This window comes from Aegilops tauschii, chromosome 6 (assembly GCF_002575655.3).
Source record: "Aegilops tauschii subsp. strangulata cultivar AL8/78 chromosome 6, Aet v6.0, whole genome shotgun sequence".
Taxonomy (NCBI): Eukaryota; Viridiplantae; Streptophyta; class Magnoliopsida; order Poales; family Poaceae; genus Aegilops; species Aegilops tauschii.
Window position 1 is genome coordinate 330,887,978 of NC_053040.3, and position 20,359 is coordinate 330,908,336.

A 20,359-nucleotide genomic window follows, 5' to 3' on the forward strand; every position below is an offset into this window, starting at 1 on the left:
GATTCGGCGGCATCGTGGGATGAAGCGGCCCGGACCGACCTTACACGTACACTTACGTGAGACAGGTTCCACCGACTGACATGCACTAGTTGCATAAGGTGGCTAGCGGGTGTCTGTCTCTCCCACTTTAGTCGGATCGGATTCGATGAAAAGGGTCCTTATGAAGGGTAAATAGAAATTGGCATATCACGTTGTGGCTTTTGCGTAGGTAAGAAACGTTCTTGCTAGAAACCCATAGCAGCCACGTAAAACATGCAACAACAATTAGAGGACGTCTAACTTGTTTTTGCAGGGTATGCTATGTGATGTGATATGGCCAAAAGGATGTGATGAATGATATATGTGATGTATGAGATTGATCATGTTCTTGTAAAAGGAATCACGACTTGCATGTCGATGAGTATGACAACCGGCAGGAGCCATAGGAGTTGTCTTAATTTATTGTATGACCTGCGTGTCAATGAAAACGCCATGTAATTACTTTACTTTATTGCTAACCGTTAGCCATAGTAGTAGAAGTAATAGTTGGCGAGACAACTTCATGAAGACACGATGATGGAGATCATGATGATGGAGATCATGGTGTCATGCCGGTGACGAAGGTGATCATGCCGCGCCTCGAAGATGGAGATCAAAGGCGCAAGATGATATTGGCCATATCACGTCACTTTATGATTTGCATGTGATGTTTGTCATGTTTACATCTTATATGCTTAGAACGACGGTAGCATAAATAAGATGATCCCTCACTAAAATTTCAAGAGACGTGTTCCCCCTAACTGTGCACCGTTGCGAAGGTTCGTTGTTTCGAAGCACCACGTGATGATCGGGTGTGATAGATTCTAACGTTCGAATACAACGGGTGTTGACGAGCCTAGCATGTACAGACATGGCCTCGGAACACATTCGAAACACTTAGGTTGACTTGACGAGCCTAGCATGTACAGACATGGCCTCGGAACACAAGAGATCGAAAGGTCGAACATGAGTCGTATAGTAGATACGATCAACATGGAGATGTTCACCGATGATGACTAGTCCGTCTCACGTGATGATCGGACACGGCCTAGTTTGATCGGATCATGTATCACTTAGATGACTAGAGGGATGTCTATCTGAGTGGGAGTTCATTAAATAATCAGATGAACTTAATTATCATGAACATAGTCAAAAGGTCTTTGCAAATTATGTCATAGCTTACACTTTAGTTCTACTGTTTAAGATATGTTCCTAGAGAAAATTTAGTTGAAAGTTGATAGTAGCAATTATGCGGACTGGGTCCGTAAACTGAGGATTGTCCTCATTGCTGCACAGAAGGCTTATGTCCTTAATGCACCGCTCGGTGTGATGAACCTCAGCGTCGTCTGTAGATGTTGCGAAACATCTGACATACACGTTTTGATGACTACGTGATAGTTCAGTGCGTAATGCTAACGGTTTAGAATTATGGCACCAAAGACGTTTTTGAAACGTCGCAGAACATATGAGATGTTCCGAAGACTGAAATTGGGATTTCAGACTAGTGCCCACGTCAAGAGGTATGAGACCTCTGACAAGTTTCTTAAGCCTGCAGACTAAGGGAGAAAAGCTCAATCGTTGAGCATGTGCTCAGATTGTCTGAGTACCACAATCGCTTGAATCGAGTGGGAGTTAATCTTCCAGATGAGATACTGATGGTTCTCCATAGTCACTGCCACCAAGCTATTAGAGCTTCGTGATGAACTATAACATATCAGGGATAGATATTATGATCCTTGAGCTATTCGCGATGTTTAACACCGTAAAAGTAGAAATCAAATAGGAGCATCAATTGTTGATGGTTAGTAAAACCACTAGTTTCAAGAAGGGCAAGGGCAAAAAGGGATACTTCATGAAACGGCAAATCATTTGCTGCTCTAGTGAAGAATCCCAAGGTTGAACCCAAACCCGAGACTAAGTGCTTCTGTAATGAGGGAAACGGTCACTGAAGCAGAACTGCCCTAGATACTTCGTAGATGAGAAGGCAGGCAAGGTCGACAGAAGTATATTGGATATACAGTATATTAATGTGTACTTTACTAGTACTCCTAGTAGCACCAGGGTATTAGATACCGGTTCGGTTGCTAAGTGTTGGTAACTCGAAATAAAAGCTGCGGAATAAACGGAGACTAGCTAAAGGTGAGATGACGATATGTGTTGGAAGTGTTTCCAAGGTTGATGTGATCAAGCGTCGCATGCTCCCTCTACCATCGAGATTGGTGTTAAACCTAAATAATTGTTATTTGGTGTTTGCGTTGAGCATAAACATGATTGGATTATGTTTATCGCAATACGGTTATTCATTTAAGGAGAATAACAGTTACTCTGTTTGTTTGAATAATACCTTCAATGGTCTTGCACCTAAAATGAATCTCGATCGTAGTGATACACATGTTCATGCCAAAAGATATAAGATAGTAATGATAGTACCACATACTTGTGCCACTGCTATTTGAGTCATATTGGGATAAAACGCATGAAGAAGCTCCATGTTGATGGATCTTTGGACTCACTCGTTTTGAAAAGATTGAGACATGCGAATCATGTCTATTGGTATATATGCATGAAGAAACTCCATGCAGATGGATCGTTTGGACTCACTTGATTTTGAATCACTTGAGACATGCAAATCATACCACATGGGCAAGATGACTGAAAGGCCTCGTTTTCAGTAAGATGGAACAAGAGAGCAACTTGTTGGAAGTAATACATTTGATGTGTGCAATCCAATGAGTGCTGAGGCACGCAGTGGATATCGATATGTTCTTACTTCACAGATGATTTGAGTAGATGCTGAGTGTATTTACTTGATGAAACACAAGTCTGAATTATTGAAAGGTTCAAGTAATTTCAGAGTGAAGTTGAAGATCATCGTGACAAGAGGATAAAATGTCTATGATATGATCATAGAGATATCTGAGTTACGAGTTTGGCACACAATTAAGAAATTGTGGAAATTATTTCACGACTAATACGGCTTGGAGCACCATAGTGTGATGGTGTGTCCGAACATCATAACTGCACCCTATTGGATATGGTGCATACCATGATGTCTCTTATCGAATTACCACTATCGTTTATGGGTTAGGCATTAGAGACAACCGCATTCACTTTAAATAGGGCACCACGCAATTCTATTGAGACGACACCGTTTAGAGAAACCTAAGTTGTCGTTTCTTAAAAGTTTGGGGCTGCGATACTTATGTGAAAAAGTTTCAGGCTAATAAACTCGAACCCAAAGCGGATAAATGCATCTTCATAGAATACCCAAAACAGTTGGGTATACCTCCTATTTCAGATCTGGAAGCAAAACTAATTGCTTCTAGAAACGAGTCCTTTCTCGAGGAAAAGTTCTCTCGAAAGAATTGAGTTGGAGGATGGTGGAGACTTGATGAGGTTATTGAACCATAACTTCAACTAGTGTGTAGCAGGGTACAGGAAGTTTTTCCTGTGGCACCTACACCAATTGAAGTGGAAGCTTATGATATGATCATGAAACTTCGGATCAAGTCACTACCAAACCTCGTAGGTTGATAAGGATGCGTACTACTTCAGAGTGGTACGTAATCCTGTCTTGGAAGTCATGTTGCTAGACAACAATGAACCTACGAGCTATGGAGAAGCGATGGGGGGCCCGGATTCCGATGAATGGCTCGAGGCCATGAAACCCGAGAGAGGATCCATGTATAAAAGCAAAGTGTAGACTTTGGAAGAAATACTTGATGGTCGTAAGGCTGTTGGGTGCAGATGGATTTTAAAAGGAAGACAGACAATGATGGTAAGTGTCACCATTAAGAAAGCTCGGCTTGTCGTTAAGATGTTTTCCGACAAGTTCAAGGAGTTGACTACGATGAGACTTTCTCACTCGTAGCGATGCTAAGAGTCTGTTGGAATTGTATTAGCAGTCTTGCAAATAGGATGTCAAAACATTGTTTCCTCGACGATTTTCTTGAGGAAAGGTTGTATGGGATACAACCAGAAGGTTTTGTCAATCCTGAAAGATGCTAACAAGTATGCAAAGCTCCAACAATCCTTCTAAGGACTGGAGTAAGCATCTCGGAATTGGAATGAACGCTTTGATGAGATGATCAAAGATTTTGGGTTTATACAAAGTTCATGAGAAACTTGTATTTCCAAAGAAGTGAGTGGGAGCACTATAGAATTTCTGATGAGTATATGTTGTTGACATATTGTTGATCAGAGATGATGTAGAATTTCTGGAAAGCATAGAGGGTTATTTGAAAAGTGTTTTTCAATGGAAAACCTGGATTAAGCTACTTGAACATTGAGCATCAAGATCTATAAGGATAGATCAAAAACGCTTAATAGTACTTTCAAATGAATACATGCCGTGACAAGTTTTTGAAGGAGTTCAAAATAGATCAGCAAAGAAGGAGTTCTTGGCTGTGTTACAAGGTGTGAATATTGAGTAAGACTCAAGACCTGACCACAGCAGAAGAGAGAGAAAGGACGAAGGTCGTCCCCTATGCTTTAGACGTAGGCTCTACAGTATGCTATGCTGTGTACCGCACATGAAGTGTGCCTTGCCATGAGTTGGTCAAGGGGTACAATAGTGATCCGGGAATGGATCACATGACAGCGGTCGAACTTATCCTTAGTATCTAGTGGACTAAGTAATTTTCTCGATTATGGAGGTGAAAAGGAGTTCGTCATAAAGGGTTACGTCGATGCGAACTTTGACACTAATTCGGATGACTCTGAGTAGTAAACCGGATTCGTATAGTAGAGCAGTTATTTGAAATGGCTCCAAGTAGCGCGTGGTAGCATCCACAAGATGACATAGATATTTGTAAAGCACACACGGATCTGAAAGGTTCAGACCCGTTGACTAAAACCTCTCTCACAAGCATAACATGATCAAACCAGAACTCATTGAGTGTTAATCACATAGTGATGTGAACTAGATTGTTGACTCTAGTAAACTCTTTGGATGTTGGTCACATGGTGATGTGACCTGTGAGTGTTAATCATATTGACTCTAGTGCAAGTGGGAGACTATTGGAAATATGCCCTAGAGGCAATAATAAATTGGTTATTATTATATTTCCTTGTTCATGATAATCGTTTATTATCCATGCTAAAATTGTATTGATAGGAAACTCAGATACATGTGTGGATACATAGACAACACCATGTCCCTAGTAAGCCTCTAGTTGACTAGCTTATTGATCAATAGATGGTTACGGTTTCCTGACCATGGACATTGGATGTCATTGATAACGGGATCACATCATTAGGAGAATGATGTGATGGACAAGACCCAATCCTAAGCCTAGCACAAGATCGTGTAGTTCGTCTGCTAAAGCTTTTCTAATGTCAAGTATCGTTTCCTTAGACCATGAGATTGTGCAACTCCCGGATACCGTAGGAATGCTTTGGGTGTACCAAACGTCACAACGTAACTGGGTGGCTATAAAGGTGCACTACAGGTATCTCCGAAAGTGTCTGTTGGGTTGGCACGAATCGAGACTGGGATTTGTCACTCCGTGTAAATGGAGAGGTATCTCTGGGCCCACTCGGTAGGACATCATCATAATGTGCACAATGTGACCAAGGAGTTGATCACGGGATGATGTGTTACAGAACGAGTAAAGAGACTTGCCGGTAACGAGATTGAATAAGGTATCGGGATACCGACGATCGAATCTCGGGCAAGTAACATACCGATTGACAAAGGGAATTGTATACGAGATTGATTGAATCCCCGACAACGTGGTTCATCCGATGAGATCATCATGGAACATGTGGGAGCCAACATGGGTATCCAGATCCCGCTGTTGGTTATTGACCGGAGAACGTCTCGGTCATGTCTGCATGGTTCCCGAACCCGTAGGGTCTACACACTTAAGGTTCGGTGACGCTAGGGTTATAGGGAAAGTATGTACGCGGTTACTGAATGTTGTTCGGAGTCCCGGATGAGATCCCGGACGTCACGAGGAGTTCCGGAATGGTCCGGAGGTAAAGATTGATATATAGGAAGTGAGGATTTGGCCACCGGAAGTGTTCCGGGCATCACCGGTAATGTACCGGGACCACCGGAAGGGTCCGGGGGTCCACCGGGAGGGGCCACCAGCCCCAGAGGCTTGCGTGGGCCAATAGTGGGAAGGGACCAGCCCCTAGGTGGGCTGGGGCGCCTCCCACCAAGGCCCAAGGCGCCTCAAGAGAAGAGGGGGGCAAACCCTAGGGCAGATGGGCCCTAAGGCCCACCCCAGGTGTGCCTCCCCCTCTCCCCCCTTTGGCCGCCACCCTAGATGGGTTCTGGGGCTGCCGCACCCCTTGGGGTGGGAACCCTAGAGGGGGCGCAGCCCCCTCCCCTCCCCCTATATATAGTTGAGGTCTATGGGGCTGCAGAGGACACGAGTTTTTCTCTCCTAGGCGCAGCCATACCTCTCTCCCTCCTCGTCTCTCGTAGTGCTTGGCGAAGCCCTGCTGGAGTTCCGCGCTCCTCCACCACCACCACGCTGTCGTGCTGCTGTTGGACGGAGTCTTCCCCAACCTCTCCCTCTCTCCTTGCTGGATCAAGGCGTGGGAGACGTCACCGGGCTGCACGTGTGTTGAACGCGGAGGCGCCGTGGTTCGGCGCTTAGATCGGAATCAACCGCGATCTGAATCGCTACGAGTATGACTCCTTCATCCGCGTTCTTGCAACGCTTCCGCTTAGCGATCTACAATGGTATGTAGATGCACTCCCCTTCCCTTCGTTGCTAGATTACTCCATAGATTGATCTTTGTGATGCGTAGAAAATTTTGAATTTCTATTACATTCCCCAACAATATAAGCATTACGTTTCACTTGTCTACCAACATAAGCATTGAAGTTTTCTTGTTTAACAATTAAATTACCAAACTCATCCAAGCATTGGCTAGCAGACTTATTACGAGGAATATCACCTTCATCAAATCTATAGAGGGAATTTACCTTTACTACCTGTGTCGGGTTATCAAGACCATGTATTTCTTCCATAGGTGGTAAATTCTTAACATCTTCAGCTTTAATACCCTTTTCTTTCATAGATTTCTTTGCCTCTTGCATATCTTCAGGACTGAGAAATAGAATACCCCTTTTCTTCGGAGTTGGCTTAGGAGTTAGTTCAGGAAGTGTCCAATCATTATCATTACTCAATATATTATTCAATAGCAATTCAGCTTGCTCAACAGTTCTTTCCCTGAAAACACAACCAGCACAACTATCCAGGTGGTCTTTGGAAGCATTGGTTAGCCCATTATAAAACATATCAAGTATTTCATTTTTCTTGAGAGGATGATCAGGCAAAGCATTTAGTAATCGGAGAAGCCTCCCCCAAGCAGTTTCTTCATCCATAACATAACCCTCAGGCACATTAGGCAATTCATATCTAGGGGGAGAATCTTCATCATCACTTTCATCAATATTATCTGTTTCAATAATTTCATTCTCTCTAACCCTAGCAAGTTGTTCATTAAGAAATTCACCTAATGGCACAGTATTATCAAGCATAGAAGTAGTTTCATCATAAGCATCATGCATAGCAAAAGTGGCATCATCAATAACATGCGACATACCAGAATCAATAGCAGGAGTAGGTGTCGCAAGTTTACTCATAATAGAAGGTGAATCAAGTGCAGAGCTAGATGGCAGTTCCTTACCTCCCCTCATAGTTGAGGGATAAATCTTGGTTCTTTCATCTTTCAAGTTTCTCATAGTGATCAACAGATATAAATCCCAAGTGACTCAAAGAATAGAGTTATGCTCCCCGGCAACGGCGCCAGAAAATAGTCTTGATAACCCACAAGTATAGGGGATCGCAACAGTTTTCGAGGGTAGGGTATTCAACCCAAATTTATTGATTCGACACAAGGGGAGCCAAAGAATATTCTCAAGCATTAGCAGTTGAGTTGTCAATTCAACCACACCTGAAAGACTTAATATCTACAACAAAGTAGTTAGTAGCAAAGTAGTATGGAAGTAACGGTAACGGTGGCAAAAGTAACAGTAGCAGTTTTGTAGCAATCGTAACAGTGGCAACGAAAAAGTAACTAAGCAAAGATCAATATGTGAAAAGCTCGTAGGAAATGGATCAATGATGGATAATTATGTCGGATGCGATTCCTCATGCAACAATTATAACATAGGGTGACACAGAACTAGCTCCAGTTCATCAATGTAATGTAGGCATGCATTCCGAATATAGTCATACGTGCTTATGGAAAAGAACTTGCATGACATCTTTTGTCCTACCCTCCCGTGGCAGCGGGGTACTATTGGAATCTAAGGGATATTAAGGCCTCCTTTTAATAGAGTACCGGACCAAAGCATTAACACTTAGTGAATACATGAACTCCTTAAACTACGGTCATCACCGGGAGTGGTCCCGATTATTGTCACTTCGGGGTTGCCGGATCATAACACATAGTAGGTGACTATTAACTTGCAAGATAGGATCAAGAACTCACATATATTCATGAAAACATAATAGGTTCAGATCTAAAATCATGGCACTCGGGCCCTAGTGACAAGCATTAAGCATAGCAAAGTCATAGCAACATCAATCGTAGAACATAATGGATACTAGAGATCAAACCCTAACAAAACTAACTCGATTACATGATAATCTCATCCAACCCATCACCATCCAGCAAGCCTACGATGGGATTACTCACCCACGGCGGTGAGCATCATGAAATTGGTGATGGAGGATGGTTGATGATGACGACGGCGACGGATTCCCCTCTCCGGAGCCCCGAACGGACTCCAGATCAACCCTCCCGAGAGAGATTAGGGCTTGGTGGCGGCTCCGTATTGTAAAACGCGATGAATCCTTTTCTCTGATTTTTTTTCTCCCCGAACGTGAATATATGGAGTTGGGGTTGAGGTCGGTGGAGTCCCAGGGGGCCCACGAGGCAGGGGGCGCGCCCCAGGGGGGCGCCCTGCACCCTCGTGGACAGGGTGTGGGCCCCCTGATGCTGATTCTTTCGCGAGTATTTTTTATTAATTCCAAAACGTGTCTCCGTGGATTTTCAGGTCATTCCGAGAACTTTTATTTCTGCACAAAAATAACACCATGGCAGTTCTACTGAAAATGGCATCAGTCTGGATTAGTTCCATTCAAAGCATGCAAGTTAGAGTCCAAAACAAGGGCAAAAGTGTTTGGAAAAGTAGATACGTTGGAGACATATCAGTAATCATCACACTCTTCAGATAGATCAAGACGCTTGATAAGACTTTCGATGAGTACCTACCTTGATAAGATTTTGAAGGAGTTCAAAATGCATCAGTCAAAGAAGGAGTTCTTGCCTGAGTTGTAAGGTGTGAAGTTGAGTAAGACTCAAAACCCGACCACGACAGAAAATAGAAAGAGAATGAAAAATTCATTCCCTATGCCTCAGCCATAGGTTCTATGAAGTATGCTATGCCGTGTACCAGACCTATTGTGAACCTCACCATGAGTTTGGCAAGAGGGTACAATAGTGATCCAGGAGTGGATCACTGGACAGCGGTCAAAATTATCCTTAGTGGAATAAGGAGATTTTCTCGGTTATGGAGATGATAAAGAGTTCATCGTAAAGAGTTACGTCGATGCACGCTTTGACACTGATCTGGATAAATCTGAGTCTCGCTCTGGATACATATTGAAAGTGGGAGCATTTAGCTAGAGTAGCTCCGTGCAGAGCATTCTAGACATAGAATTTTGCAAAATACATACGGATCTGAATGTGGCTGACCCATTTACTAAACCTCTCTCACAAGCAAAACATGATCACACCTTAGTACTCTTTGAGTGTTAATCACATGGCGATGTGAACTAGATTATTGACTCTAGTAAACCCTTTGGGTATTGGTCACATGGCGATGTGAAATGTTGGTGTTAAATCACATGGCGATGTGAACTAGATTATTGACTCTAGTAAACCCTTTGGGTATTGGTCACATGGCGATGTGAACTATTGGTGTGCTAAATCACATGGCGATGTGAATTAGATTATTGACTGTAGCACAAGTGGGAGACTGAAGGAAACATGCCCTAGAGGCAATAATAAAGTTATTATTTATTTCCTTATTTCATAATAAATGTTTATTATTCATGCTAGAATTGTATTAACCGAAAACTTAGCACATGTGTGAATACATAGACAAAACGTAAGTGTCCCTAGTATGCCTCTACTTGACTAGCAAGTTTATCAAAGATGGTTATGTTTCCTAACCATAGACATGTGTTGTCATTTGATGAACGGGATCACATCATTAGGAGAATGATGTGATGGACAAGACCCATTCGTTAGCTTAGCATTATGATCATTACAGTTTCATTGCTACTGCTTTCTTCATGACTTATACATGTTCCTCACACTATGAGATTATGCAACTCCCGAATACCGGAGGTACACTTTGTGTGCTATCAAACGTCACAATATAAATGGGTGATTATAAAGATGCTCTACAAGTGTCTCCGAAGGTATATTTTGGGTTGGCATAGATCGAGATTAGGATTTGTCACTCCGTGTTTCGGAGAGGTATCTCTCGGCCCTCTCGGTAATGCTCATCACTATAAGCCTTGCAAGCAATGTGACTAATGAGTTATTTGCGGGGTGAAGTATTACGGAACGAGTAAAGAGACTTGCCGGTAACGAGATTGAACAAGGTATGATGATACACGACGATCGAATCTCGGGCAAGTAACATACCGATGAGAAAGGGAACAACGTATGTTGTTATGCGGTTTGACCGATAAAGATCTTCGTAGAATATGTAAGATCCAATATGAGCATCCAAGTTCCGCTATTGGTTATTGACCGGAGATGTGTCTCGGTCATGTCTACATAGTTCTCGAACCCGTAGGGTCCGCACGCTTAACGTTTGATGACGATTTGTATTATGAGTTGTGTGATTTTATGAACTAAAGTTTGTTCGGAGTCCCGGATGAGATCACGGACATGACGAGGAGTCTCGAAATGGTCAAGACATAAAGATTGATATATTGGAAGGCTATATTCGGACATTGGAATGGTTCCGGAGAAGTTCGGGTATTTTTCGGAGTACCGGGAGGTTACCGGAACCCCCCGGGAGAAGTTATGGGCCTTATGGGCCATAAGAGGGAAGCACACCAGCGCACAAGGGGCTGGTGCGCCCCCCCCCTTGGGCAGGAGGCCGATTAGGACTAGGAGAAGGGCCCCCCCTTTCCTTCTCCTTCTCCCTTCCCCCTTTCCTACTCCGTGTGAGAGGTGGAATCCTACTAGGACTAGGGAGTCCTAGTAGGACTGCACACCTTGGCGCACCCCCCTAGGGCTGGCTGCCTCTCCCTCTCCCTCCTTTATATACGGGGGCAGGGGGCACCCTAGAACACACAAGTTAATCTTTTAGCCGTGTGCGGTGCCCCCCTCCACAGTTACACACCTCAGTCATATTGTCGTAGTGCTTAGGCGAAGCCCTACGCCGGTAACTTCATCATCACCGTCACCACGCCGTCGTGCTGACGGAACTCTCCCTCGGCCTCAACTGGATCAAGAGTTCGAGGGACGTCACCGAGCTGAACGTGTGCAGATCGCGGAGGTGTCGTGCGTTCGGTACTTGGATCGGTTGGATCGCGAAGACGTTCGACTACATCAACCGCGTTACTAAACGCTTCCGCTTTCGGTCTACAAGGGTACGTGGACACACTCACCCCGCTCGTTGCTATGCTTCTCCTAGATAGATCTTGCGTGATCGTAAGCAAATTTTTTGAAGTACTACGTTCCCCAACACTCATGCCACTGGTTTGTTCGGTCGAGAGAAGACTCTCGGCCACACTAAACATGATCTCCTATGGTGGTAAACTTTCACTTCTCAACTTAGTGATCACTTCGCTCATCATCTTTTCCCTTTGCACTTTGAGATTGCCAACTAAAATCATTGAGCTACTGGACAAAATAAGAAGGAAATGCTTGTGGATCAAGAAAACTGAACAGGGCGATAAGATTAACTCCTTAGCCTCATGGGACATGGTGTGCCTCCCCAAAGCTAGTGGTGGTCTGGGAGTGATCAACTTACGTATCCAAGGGGATGCCTTGCTACTGAAATATTTACACAAGTTCTACAATGGCTGGGATGTACCTTGGGTGCAACTTATTTGGGAGACTTACTACACAGACCGTCCCGCATGCTTCTGACCCGTGTGGATCATTTTGGTGGAGGGATTTGGCAAAACTAATGCCAATCTACAGAGGAATATCAACGGGAAATGTTCAAAATGTCCTATTCTGGAAAGATATGTGGAGAGACAACATTCTAGCAGACTCATACCCTCGCGTTTTCTCCTACGTAATAAATTAAGATCCCTCTGTCAAAGATTTCTTGGGCATCACGTCACTACGAGAGGCTTCCATCTACCCCTATCCCCACAAGCTCATGTAGAAGTGAGGCAGCTACAACTTGAAGTTATGGATGTGGACATCTTGAATGACCCTGATCAATGGACGTATACATGGGGGACTAGTATATTCTCTATGAAAAAAATACTATACGTTCTGCTTTAGAGAGATACAGGCGCATCAAGCCTTCGGGTGGATTTGGAAATCAAAGTCGACCATGAAGATCAAAGTTTTTGGCTGGCTGCTCCTCTCATACTGTCTCAACACCCGAAATATGCTGAAACGAAGACACTACAACATAGGGGAGGTCCATGATTGCATTCTCTGTGGATTACATATTGAAGAGATGCTGGAACACCTTTTCTTGAGTGCCAATTTAGCTCTGATTGCTGGTCCCACCTGGGCCTCTCTTGGCCTCATGGCAACTCAAGACTGGAAAACATTTCCAAAGCTAAAGAAGATTGGAATCGGCCACTCTTTATGGAGCTCTTTCCACTGGCCTCTTGGAGCATTTGGAAGGAACACAATAACAAGCACTTTAGGGGGATCCCTCCTTCAAGAACCTCCTGGCTGGACAGACTCAAAACTGACTTCTCTGTCCTTACCTATAGGGTTAAGGAAGAACATAAACACTACATTCCCTTGCATTAGCCTCTTTCTAGTTAAACTCCACTCATACCTCCCCCAAAGGGGGATGGACAGTAATTAACATGTACAATGTTATTATTTTCTTTTAATATATACACAGTAGGAGAGGTACTCCTATTGTTCTTGGTCAAAAAAAACACTGAAGCGAGCCGAAGACGCGATTATGGCTAGCTTTAGTAAAATTAAAATATGTTTACACCCTCTACGAGCTTACTAACAACACAGTTAAGAGGCTCGTCTAACCTACTAAAAGAAGATTTATTACAGAAACAAAAATTAGCGATCACATAAACCGCTTGATTACAAGAACTATAGCAATGCTTAAAAATGACCTCCCCAATCATGATACCAATAGTATCCACACTCTGCGAAGATAGCTGCTACCAAATCCCACCATGTGATTTGATCATTACAAAAGTTGATAACTTGCATCACCCACACAAAAAAAAGTAAAAGAAAAAAGTTGATAACTTGTATAGAGTCTGACTCTGGTTAAAGCCGATTGACACCAAGAGAATTAGTAAAGACAGGCCATCGCTCATAGCTAAAGGTTCTCTTTTGATCAAATCTGCAGCAAATGGGATGAATTTGTATTGTGCCGCTATAATTTTTTCCCTATCATCACAGATGACAGCTGTTGTAGTCCCCGTTCCTTGGGTCACATTTTCTATTCGTTTCGACCCACACCGACGCGCGTGGATCAAATGGGTCGGCATGTTAAAGTTGGCCTAAAGAGGATTTGAGAAGCCTGATTATAGATGCTCTTGCCGTGCCATATCTTATCAGAAATCTGAATGGATCACATGCACAAACTTCCGATCGAACTCCATCCAGCTTAGCATCTAGTAGTAGTCGCATCGTGGCAAGGTTGCTTTCGGATGGTTGGATGCGTGCGCGAGAGCTTCTTCCTTCGGGGGCGCGCGCGTGCGTGGCTGGCCCGTGGCGTGCCGCCTGAAGGCGATTCGGACGTCTGATGCGCGCTCGTCCAGCCAGCCCGGCTGGTTTTCCCGTCGTGAGATCGATCTCGATCGTCTCTTTTCAAATAAGATCGCGACCGCCAACAGCGTATACAGCATCCATCCCTATTGCCGCCGCGGCGCAATAGTAGCGGCGCCCAACTTGGACCCAACCGCTGCTCCGTGGTCGCTTTCCCACATGCGAATGTATCAACGATCCATTGGCTGTTTCTAAGCGAGCCGACCACAAATTCCAGCCTTGATTCCAACAAGTCGGACTGTGCATGATAGCAGCCGGATGTGGGGTGAACAGTGCTCGGGAGCTTGCGAGACATGCGCGGCGTGCCCAGGCAGGCAAGCTCCGGGATGGGAAGCAATGACGAGCCTTGGGCGGAAAATGGTGGTCCATGTCCAGGCCCATGACGGCTGACAGCCGGGCTGATCCACTCGGAAGATGCAAAAGATAATTCCTTGAGATGCGCTCCATTTCTTTTTCTGCGGGCATCACAAAAATCATTTCAAAACACCATGTTGCGTTGCGTCGCGGTGCTTCCTGTCTCCAGATGGCTCGACGAGATAACGAAGGAGGCTGGCTCTGCCTCGCAATGATTGACGGCGAGAGGAAAGAAAAGAGACTGTGTACGAATGTTATGCGCGCAAATGGTACAGCCATAAACATAGCACACAGACCTCAGGGTGAACACGGCATAGTCTCCCAAGACGTACGTAAACGCGGCATAATGCCTAGTATATGCTGAGCTCATATCTCCACTAATAATCAACTAACTAATTAACGAGAGCTGGGATCAAGTAACATAAGCAATCGCAAATGCAATAGTACTAGATCGTTCCTCTGTGGATTAGAAAAAGAGAGAGAGAGAGAGAGAGAGAGAGAGAGAGAGAGAGAGAGATTACAATCTGCTATTATATCGTTTGATTTGATTCCGGAAGGCGCCATACCGTGGAAGGAACGAGTTCGATAAGAAACGGTGCGCGCGGTTCGGCCGGCCCATGCATCGTGGAGACGACAAATCAAATCAAATACTACCCGGCCACCAGTAATCCTGTGCCGTCCGATCCCGTCTCAACGGTCGCCAAGCGCCTCGGGGGACGCCACCCCCACGGCACAGCACCCGCTGCTGCACGGGCCACACCCCCAATAAATATTGCCCGGCACAGCGCAGCACAGAGAGACAGCTCACGCCTGACGCCTGGGCCGGGCCGTAGCCATCGCGCCCCAGCATTTTCTCTCCCCCACCACCACCACCACTCCAACGAAGCAAGCACCGCGAGTCCAAGCGGCCAAGCCAATGGCCACGCGCACCACCGCCCACGGCGCCGCCGGGGACGACGAGGTGGCGGAGGCGGCGGGCCCCACGCTCCGCCACCGCCACGGCCACGCGGGCAAGGGCGCGGGGGAGGCCGCCAATGGCGGCGCCAGCCCCGAGGACGCCTCGGTGGAGCAGGTGTTCGCGGACAAGGCGGTGCCGTCGTGGAGGGAGCAGCTGACGCTGCGGGCCTTGGTCGTCAGCGCGCTGCTCGCCGTCATGTTCAGCGTCATCGTCATGAAGCTCAACCTCACCACGGGGATCATCCCCTCGCTCAACGTCTCCGCGGGGCTGCTCGGCTTCTTCTTCGTCCGCCTCTGGACCAACGCCTTCGAGCGGATGGGCCTCGTCGGCCACCCCTTCACCCGCCAGGAGAACACCGTCATCCAGACCTGCGTCGTCTCCGCCTACGGCATCGCCTTCAGCGGTCGGTAACCTCCCCCCAACCTTCCACTACGCTCGGTTACAGTTACAAATTACAATTGAAGCGTGCTACTAGGAACATTGGTTTTTGCGAATGTCAAGTTTGAGTGTCGGCTTTGCTTCAACGCCCCAATTTCGTGCCCTTACCTTCGTATGAAAAGTTTGTGAGACATAAGTTGACCAGTAGACGAATCCATTTCGTTCGTGCGTGTATGTCGATAGCTTTGGGATTCGTCGTAATCTGGGTTATGGGAGATAAGGAGGAGCACGATGCAGATCTGGGCTCAGGAGGTAGGGGTGGGCATAGCGTTTTGCACTGGTGGGTTGGTGGCTTGGGGCATCAGGGAATCCGTTGTTTCTTTTGCCCCCAAGGAAAAATACGAACCAATCGCATTCAAAATCCTCCAAAGTGGGCTTATGATGAGAGCAACGATAGGGAAAGCACAACATAAGAAACTTCTTGGATTCGGACTTGTGGTTTGATAGGTGTGTTAGGTGGACTGCGGTGTGCCTTTTGTTTTTCTAATCTTCCGAAATGGATGTTGGAGACGATGGTACTTGCGTGCACCTGACTGAACTGTGAAGCATCTAGGACGAAATTAGGGACCATTTTTGGTTGGTTCATTAGGTGAATGAGTGAACCAAGTAGGTGCACTGGTCAACAACATCTTTTGAAGTTTTGGCGCTGGTGATAAGGATGGAGAGGCAAATTACAGCTAGTGTTGAGGACAAGCTGAAAATGGAGGAGCGTGCTTGGTTTGACTTCTCACCTTAAAATAGATAGATGCACGGCTCACTGTTTTCTAGTATTTATCTATGATAGACATGACGCATGCATGTGAAGCATTGAGTCCACATGAACATAAACAACTAGTATGGTCTGTGGGTTTATTTGGAACCATGTTACATGTACGTTCAAGCTTATATGGGAATACTTTCATGTGATAGTCACTAATTTCATTTCACAGACTTGAGAGTGCCCGTGACAGCGCATACGCGTTGCTGATTTGAAAACTGACAGCAAATGTCCTTTGTTCATAAGTTGGTCTACTATGTGGAAATTCTTGTCAGCAGCTTTACATATGTTTCTGTTTCTCTTGCAACTGCACCAGTATCAAATACAGTAGTAATTTCCAGGATGGTGAGCGCTGATTAACTGATTATCTATGTTCCAAATTGGTCATGGGATGATTCGCAAAAATATGTGATCATAGGATGAGGGAATCATTCGATGCATGAAATCAACTGCTTGATTAATTTCTGTACTTGTGGATAGCACATCAGCACATAACCCTTTTTACCTTTGCCGATCTATCTGCCTGCCTTGTGAAACTGTACTCGCTAGTATGTCATTTTGCACGAACAAATAAATTTGGCTAATTGACATGTTGCTATGCTTATTTGTTACGATTGGTTCAGGTGGGTTTGGCAGTTATCTATTCGGAATGAGTGACACAATAGCTAAGCAAGCAACGGAGGCTAATGATCCTTGGAACATCAAGGAACCTCACCTCGGATGGATGATAGGCTTTCTTTTCCTCGTCAGCTTTATTGGGATTTTTGCACTTGTGCCCATGAGAAAAGTAATACCTTCAACATGTTTCTCCCTTTGTTCTTACTAAATAACTGTATACAAGCAAACTTTGTTCTCATCAGCTGAGTTGCTCTTCCAGATCATGATTGTCGACTACAAGCTGACCTATCCAAGTGGCACAGCAACTGCTTATCTCATCAATGGTTTTCACACACCTGAGGGCGCCAAGCTTGCAAAGTATGTTGATACAGTTCTGTTCTCTACTGCTTATACAAGTGCCAAAAAACTTTGTTGACAGCAGTGACCATCTTATTTCAGGAAGCAAGTGAAGATACTGGGCAGGTACTTTATGGTGAGCTTTTTCTGGGGCTTTTTCCAATGGTTCTTCAGTGGTGGCGATGACTGCGGTTTCAAGAACTTCCCAACATTAGGCCTTGAAGCTTACAAGAATAGGTCAGTAATGGCATTATCTTGGTTCTGCTGACAGCATTGATTATGATTTGTCCAATATCTGGAAATAATTTGACTAATATATCTACAGAAACGTCTACATCTTGCTACACTATGTTTTTCTTCTATAGTCATGGTGGAAATTATTTATGCTTATTTACCCGTTGCAAGATAATGTCTAGTGTCTGAACATTTGCTTACCATAGCTCCAAGGCAGTCTCCTATACTGAACCTAACTTATCGTCTTCCAGGTTCTACTTTGATTTCTCTCCTACATATATTGGGGTTGGCATGATCTGCCCACACATCGTGAATGTGTCTGTTATGCTAGGAGGTATCATCTCGTGGGGTATAATGTGGCCTCTCATTGGCAAGAAAAAAGGGAGTTGGTACCCTGCTTCTCTCCCAGAATCTAGTCTTCATGGGCTGCAGGCTTACAGGGTAAGCACTCTGATCTTGCCACTGTCTTCACTTTTGTCTAAGCTAAAATCCAACAATGTTGTCTGAAAAACCCACAGTTTTGCGACCAAGATTTTTGATTGCTGGTTGCTTTACCATTACAGGTCTTTATATCCATTGCTTTGATTCTTGGGGATGGATTGTATAACTTCGTCAAGGTGCTTATCCGCACAATTGCCGGCTTCATATCAATGGTTCATAAAAATTCGAAAGCCATGCTTCCTGTTTCAGACAATGGCAGCCCCACCGCTGAAGCTATGTCCTTTGATGATGAGCGTCGCACTGAACTATTCCTGAAAGATCAAATCCCCATGGCAGTTGCATATGGAGGCTATGCCGTAGTTGCTTCTATATCTATCGGCACACTTCCTCAGATCTTCCCGCAGCTCAAGTGGTACTACATTTTAGTTGCCTATGTGGTGGCACCTGTCCTGGCCTTCTGCAATGCCTACGGAAGTGGGCTCACTGATTGGTCCCTTGCCTCCACCTATGGCAAGCTTGCTATCTTCGTCTTCGGTGCATGGGCTGGCCTTGCCAATGGCGGTGTGCTTGTAGGACTTGCCGCGTGTGGTGTGATGATGAGCATCGTGTCAACTGCCTCTGACCTGATGCAAGACTTCAAGACTGGTTACTTGACTTTGGCATCACCAAAGTCCATGTTTATCAGCCAGGTGATAGGCACATCAATGGGTTGTGTCATTTCCCCCTGTGTCTTCTGGCTGTTCTACAAGGCCTTCAGTGACATCGGCATAAGCGGCAGCGAATACCCAGCACCTTATGCCATTGTGTACCGAAACATGGCGATATTGGGTGTGGATGGCTTCAACACGCTTCCGAAGAACTGCCTGACTCTCTGCTACATCTTCTTCGCCGCGGCTATTGCCATCAACCTGATAAGAGACTTGACACCGCACAAGTTTTCGAGGTTCATCCCGCTCCCTATGGCAATGGCCATACCTTTCTACATAGGGTCATACTTTGCGATCGACATGTTCCTGGGCAGCTTCATACTCTTTGTGTGGGAGAAGGTGAACAAGGCAAAAGCAGATGCCTTCGGACCTGCTGTCGCTTCAGGGTTGATTTGTGGGGACGGGATCTGGACCCTGCCTCAGTCCATTCTTGCCCTTGCCAAGGTGAATCCTCCCATTTGCATGAAGTTCTTGACAAGAGGAGACAATGTCAAAGTGGACAAATTCCTTGGTGGCTAGTCATGGTCTTCTACGGAGGACAAGGGACAACGGCAAGCCACGGCCACGCATCAGCATCAGCATGTAATTACAGCCACTTCCCAGGCCACTTGTTTTGTAGAAAAGCCAGAACTTGGGTCCATGCAAGGGAGAATTATCCCTACGAATCAAGTTTCCGAAACGATTGTAGCTGTTCCTTCACAATGTAAAAAGGAAGAGGAAAAACTTTAGAGGCAGAACGACATATTAGGTGTAGCAGCGCATTTCACATTTTGTGTCTTGTGTAACTGTGGATGTTGTTCTGCTCGATAGGCTGTGAGTTGTGACATGTTCCTGCAGAACAATGCAACTGTTCGATCTGGATCGTAAGAGCATCTCCAACAGATATTGAAACTGCGGCCTTGCGGAAAAGATTGCCGTTTAGTGCATTTGTATCCAAAAACACCAGCTCCAGCTTATGATCCCCAAGCTTACATACCATAAATCCACTGTCTACCTACATAAATATCCCTCAGTGACCTCCGCAGCAGCCCCTGACCCCGTTGAGCTCGTAAAATAGCCGCCATGTCCCGTCGACGCCGGCTGCCCCCCGCCCTTCGGTGCTTTCCACCGCCTTCCATGTTTTGCGTGGCCGCCGTGTGTTTCATTTGTATGTTGCATTTCATCATAGCATCATGCATATTGCATCTGCATGTTTTCATAAAGTTTGCATCCGTTCGTAGTTGCCGCGTCCCTCCTCGCCTCCGTTGACCTTTCTCAGTCCAACCGTTCTTTTGTTGTCCGACCATTTGACCCTCTCTGCACAGTGCACTGACCCCCTCGCGCGCGCCCGGAAGTTGTCCCGAACCCGACCCGCTCTGTCATGACCAATGGGTCCGGATCATCCCCTAACATCTACAAAATATCTCTGGCTTCTTATTTGGGCTTCCCTAGCCTATTTTTCTCGACCGCCCGATCTAAATCAGAGGGTCCAATTAGACCTCTACCCAAAAATCCACTTGCTATATAAAG

General features: G+C 45.4%; 1 protein-coding gene across 1 annotated transcript; it reads left to right on the top strand.

Annotated features, from left to right (window-relative positions):
- The first annotated feature begins 15,035 nt into the window (after window positions 1-15,035).
- LOC109781278 (probable metal-nicotianamine transporter YSL14) lies at window positions 15,036-19,717 on the top strand. The gene is made up of 6 exons (XM_020339883.4): window positions 15,036-15,722; window positions 17,138-17,301; window positions 17,392-17,489; window positions 17,571-17,705; window positions 17,954-18,143; window positions 18,266-19,717. Exons 1-6 carry the CDS (start codon window positions 15,278-15,280, stop codon window positions 19,367-19,369), a joined length of 2,136 nt encoding a protein of 711 aa, XP_020195472.1. The 5' UTR covers window positions 15,036-15,277; the 3' UTR covers window positions 19,370-19,717.
- The last annotated feature ends 642 nt before the right edge of the window (window positions 19,718-20,359 follow it).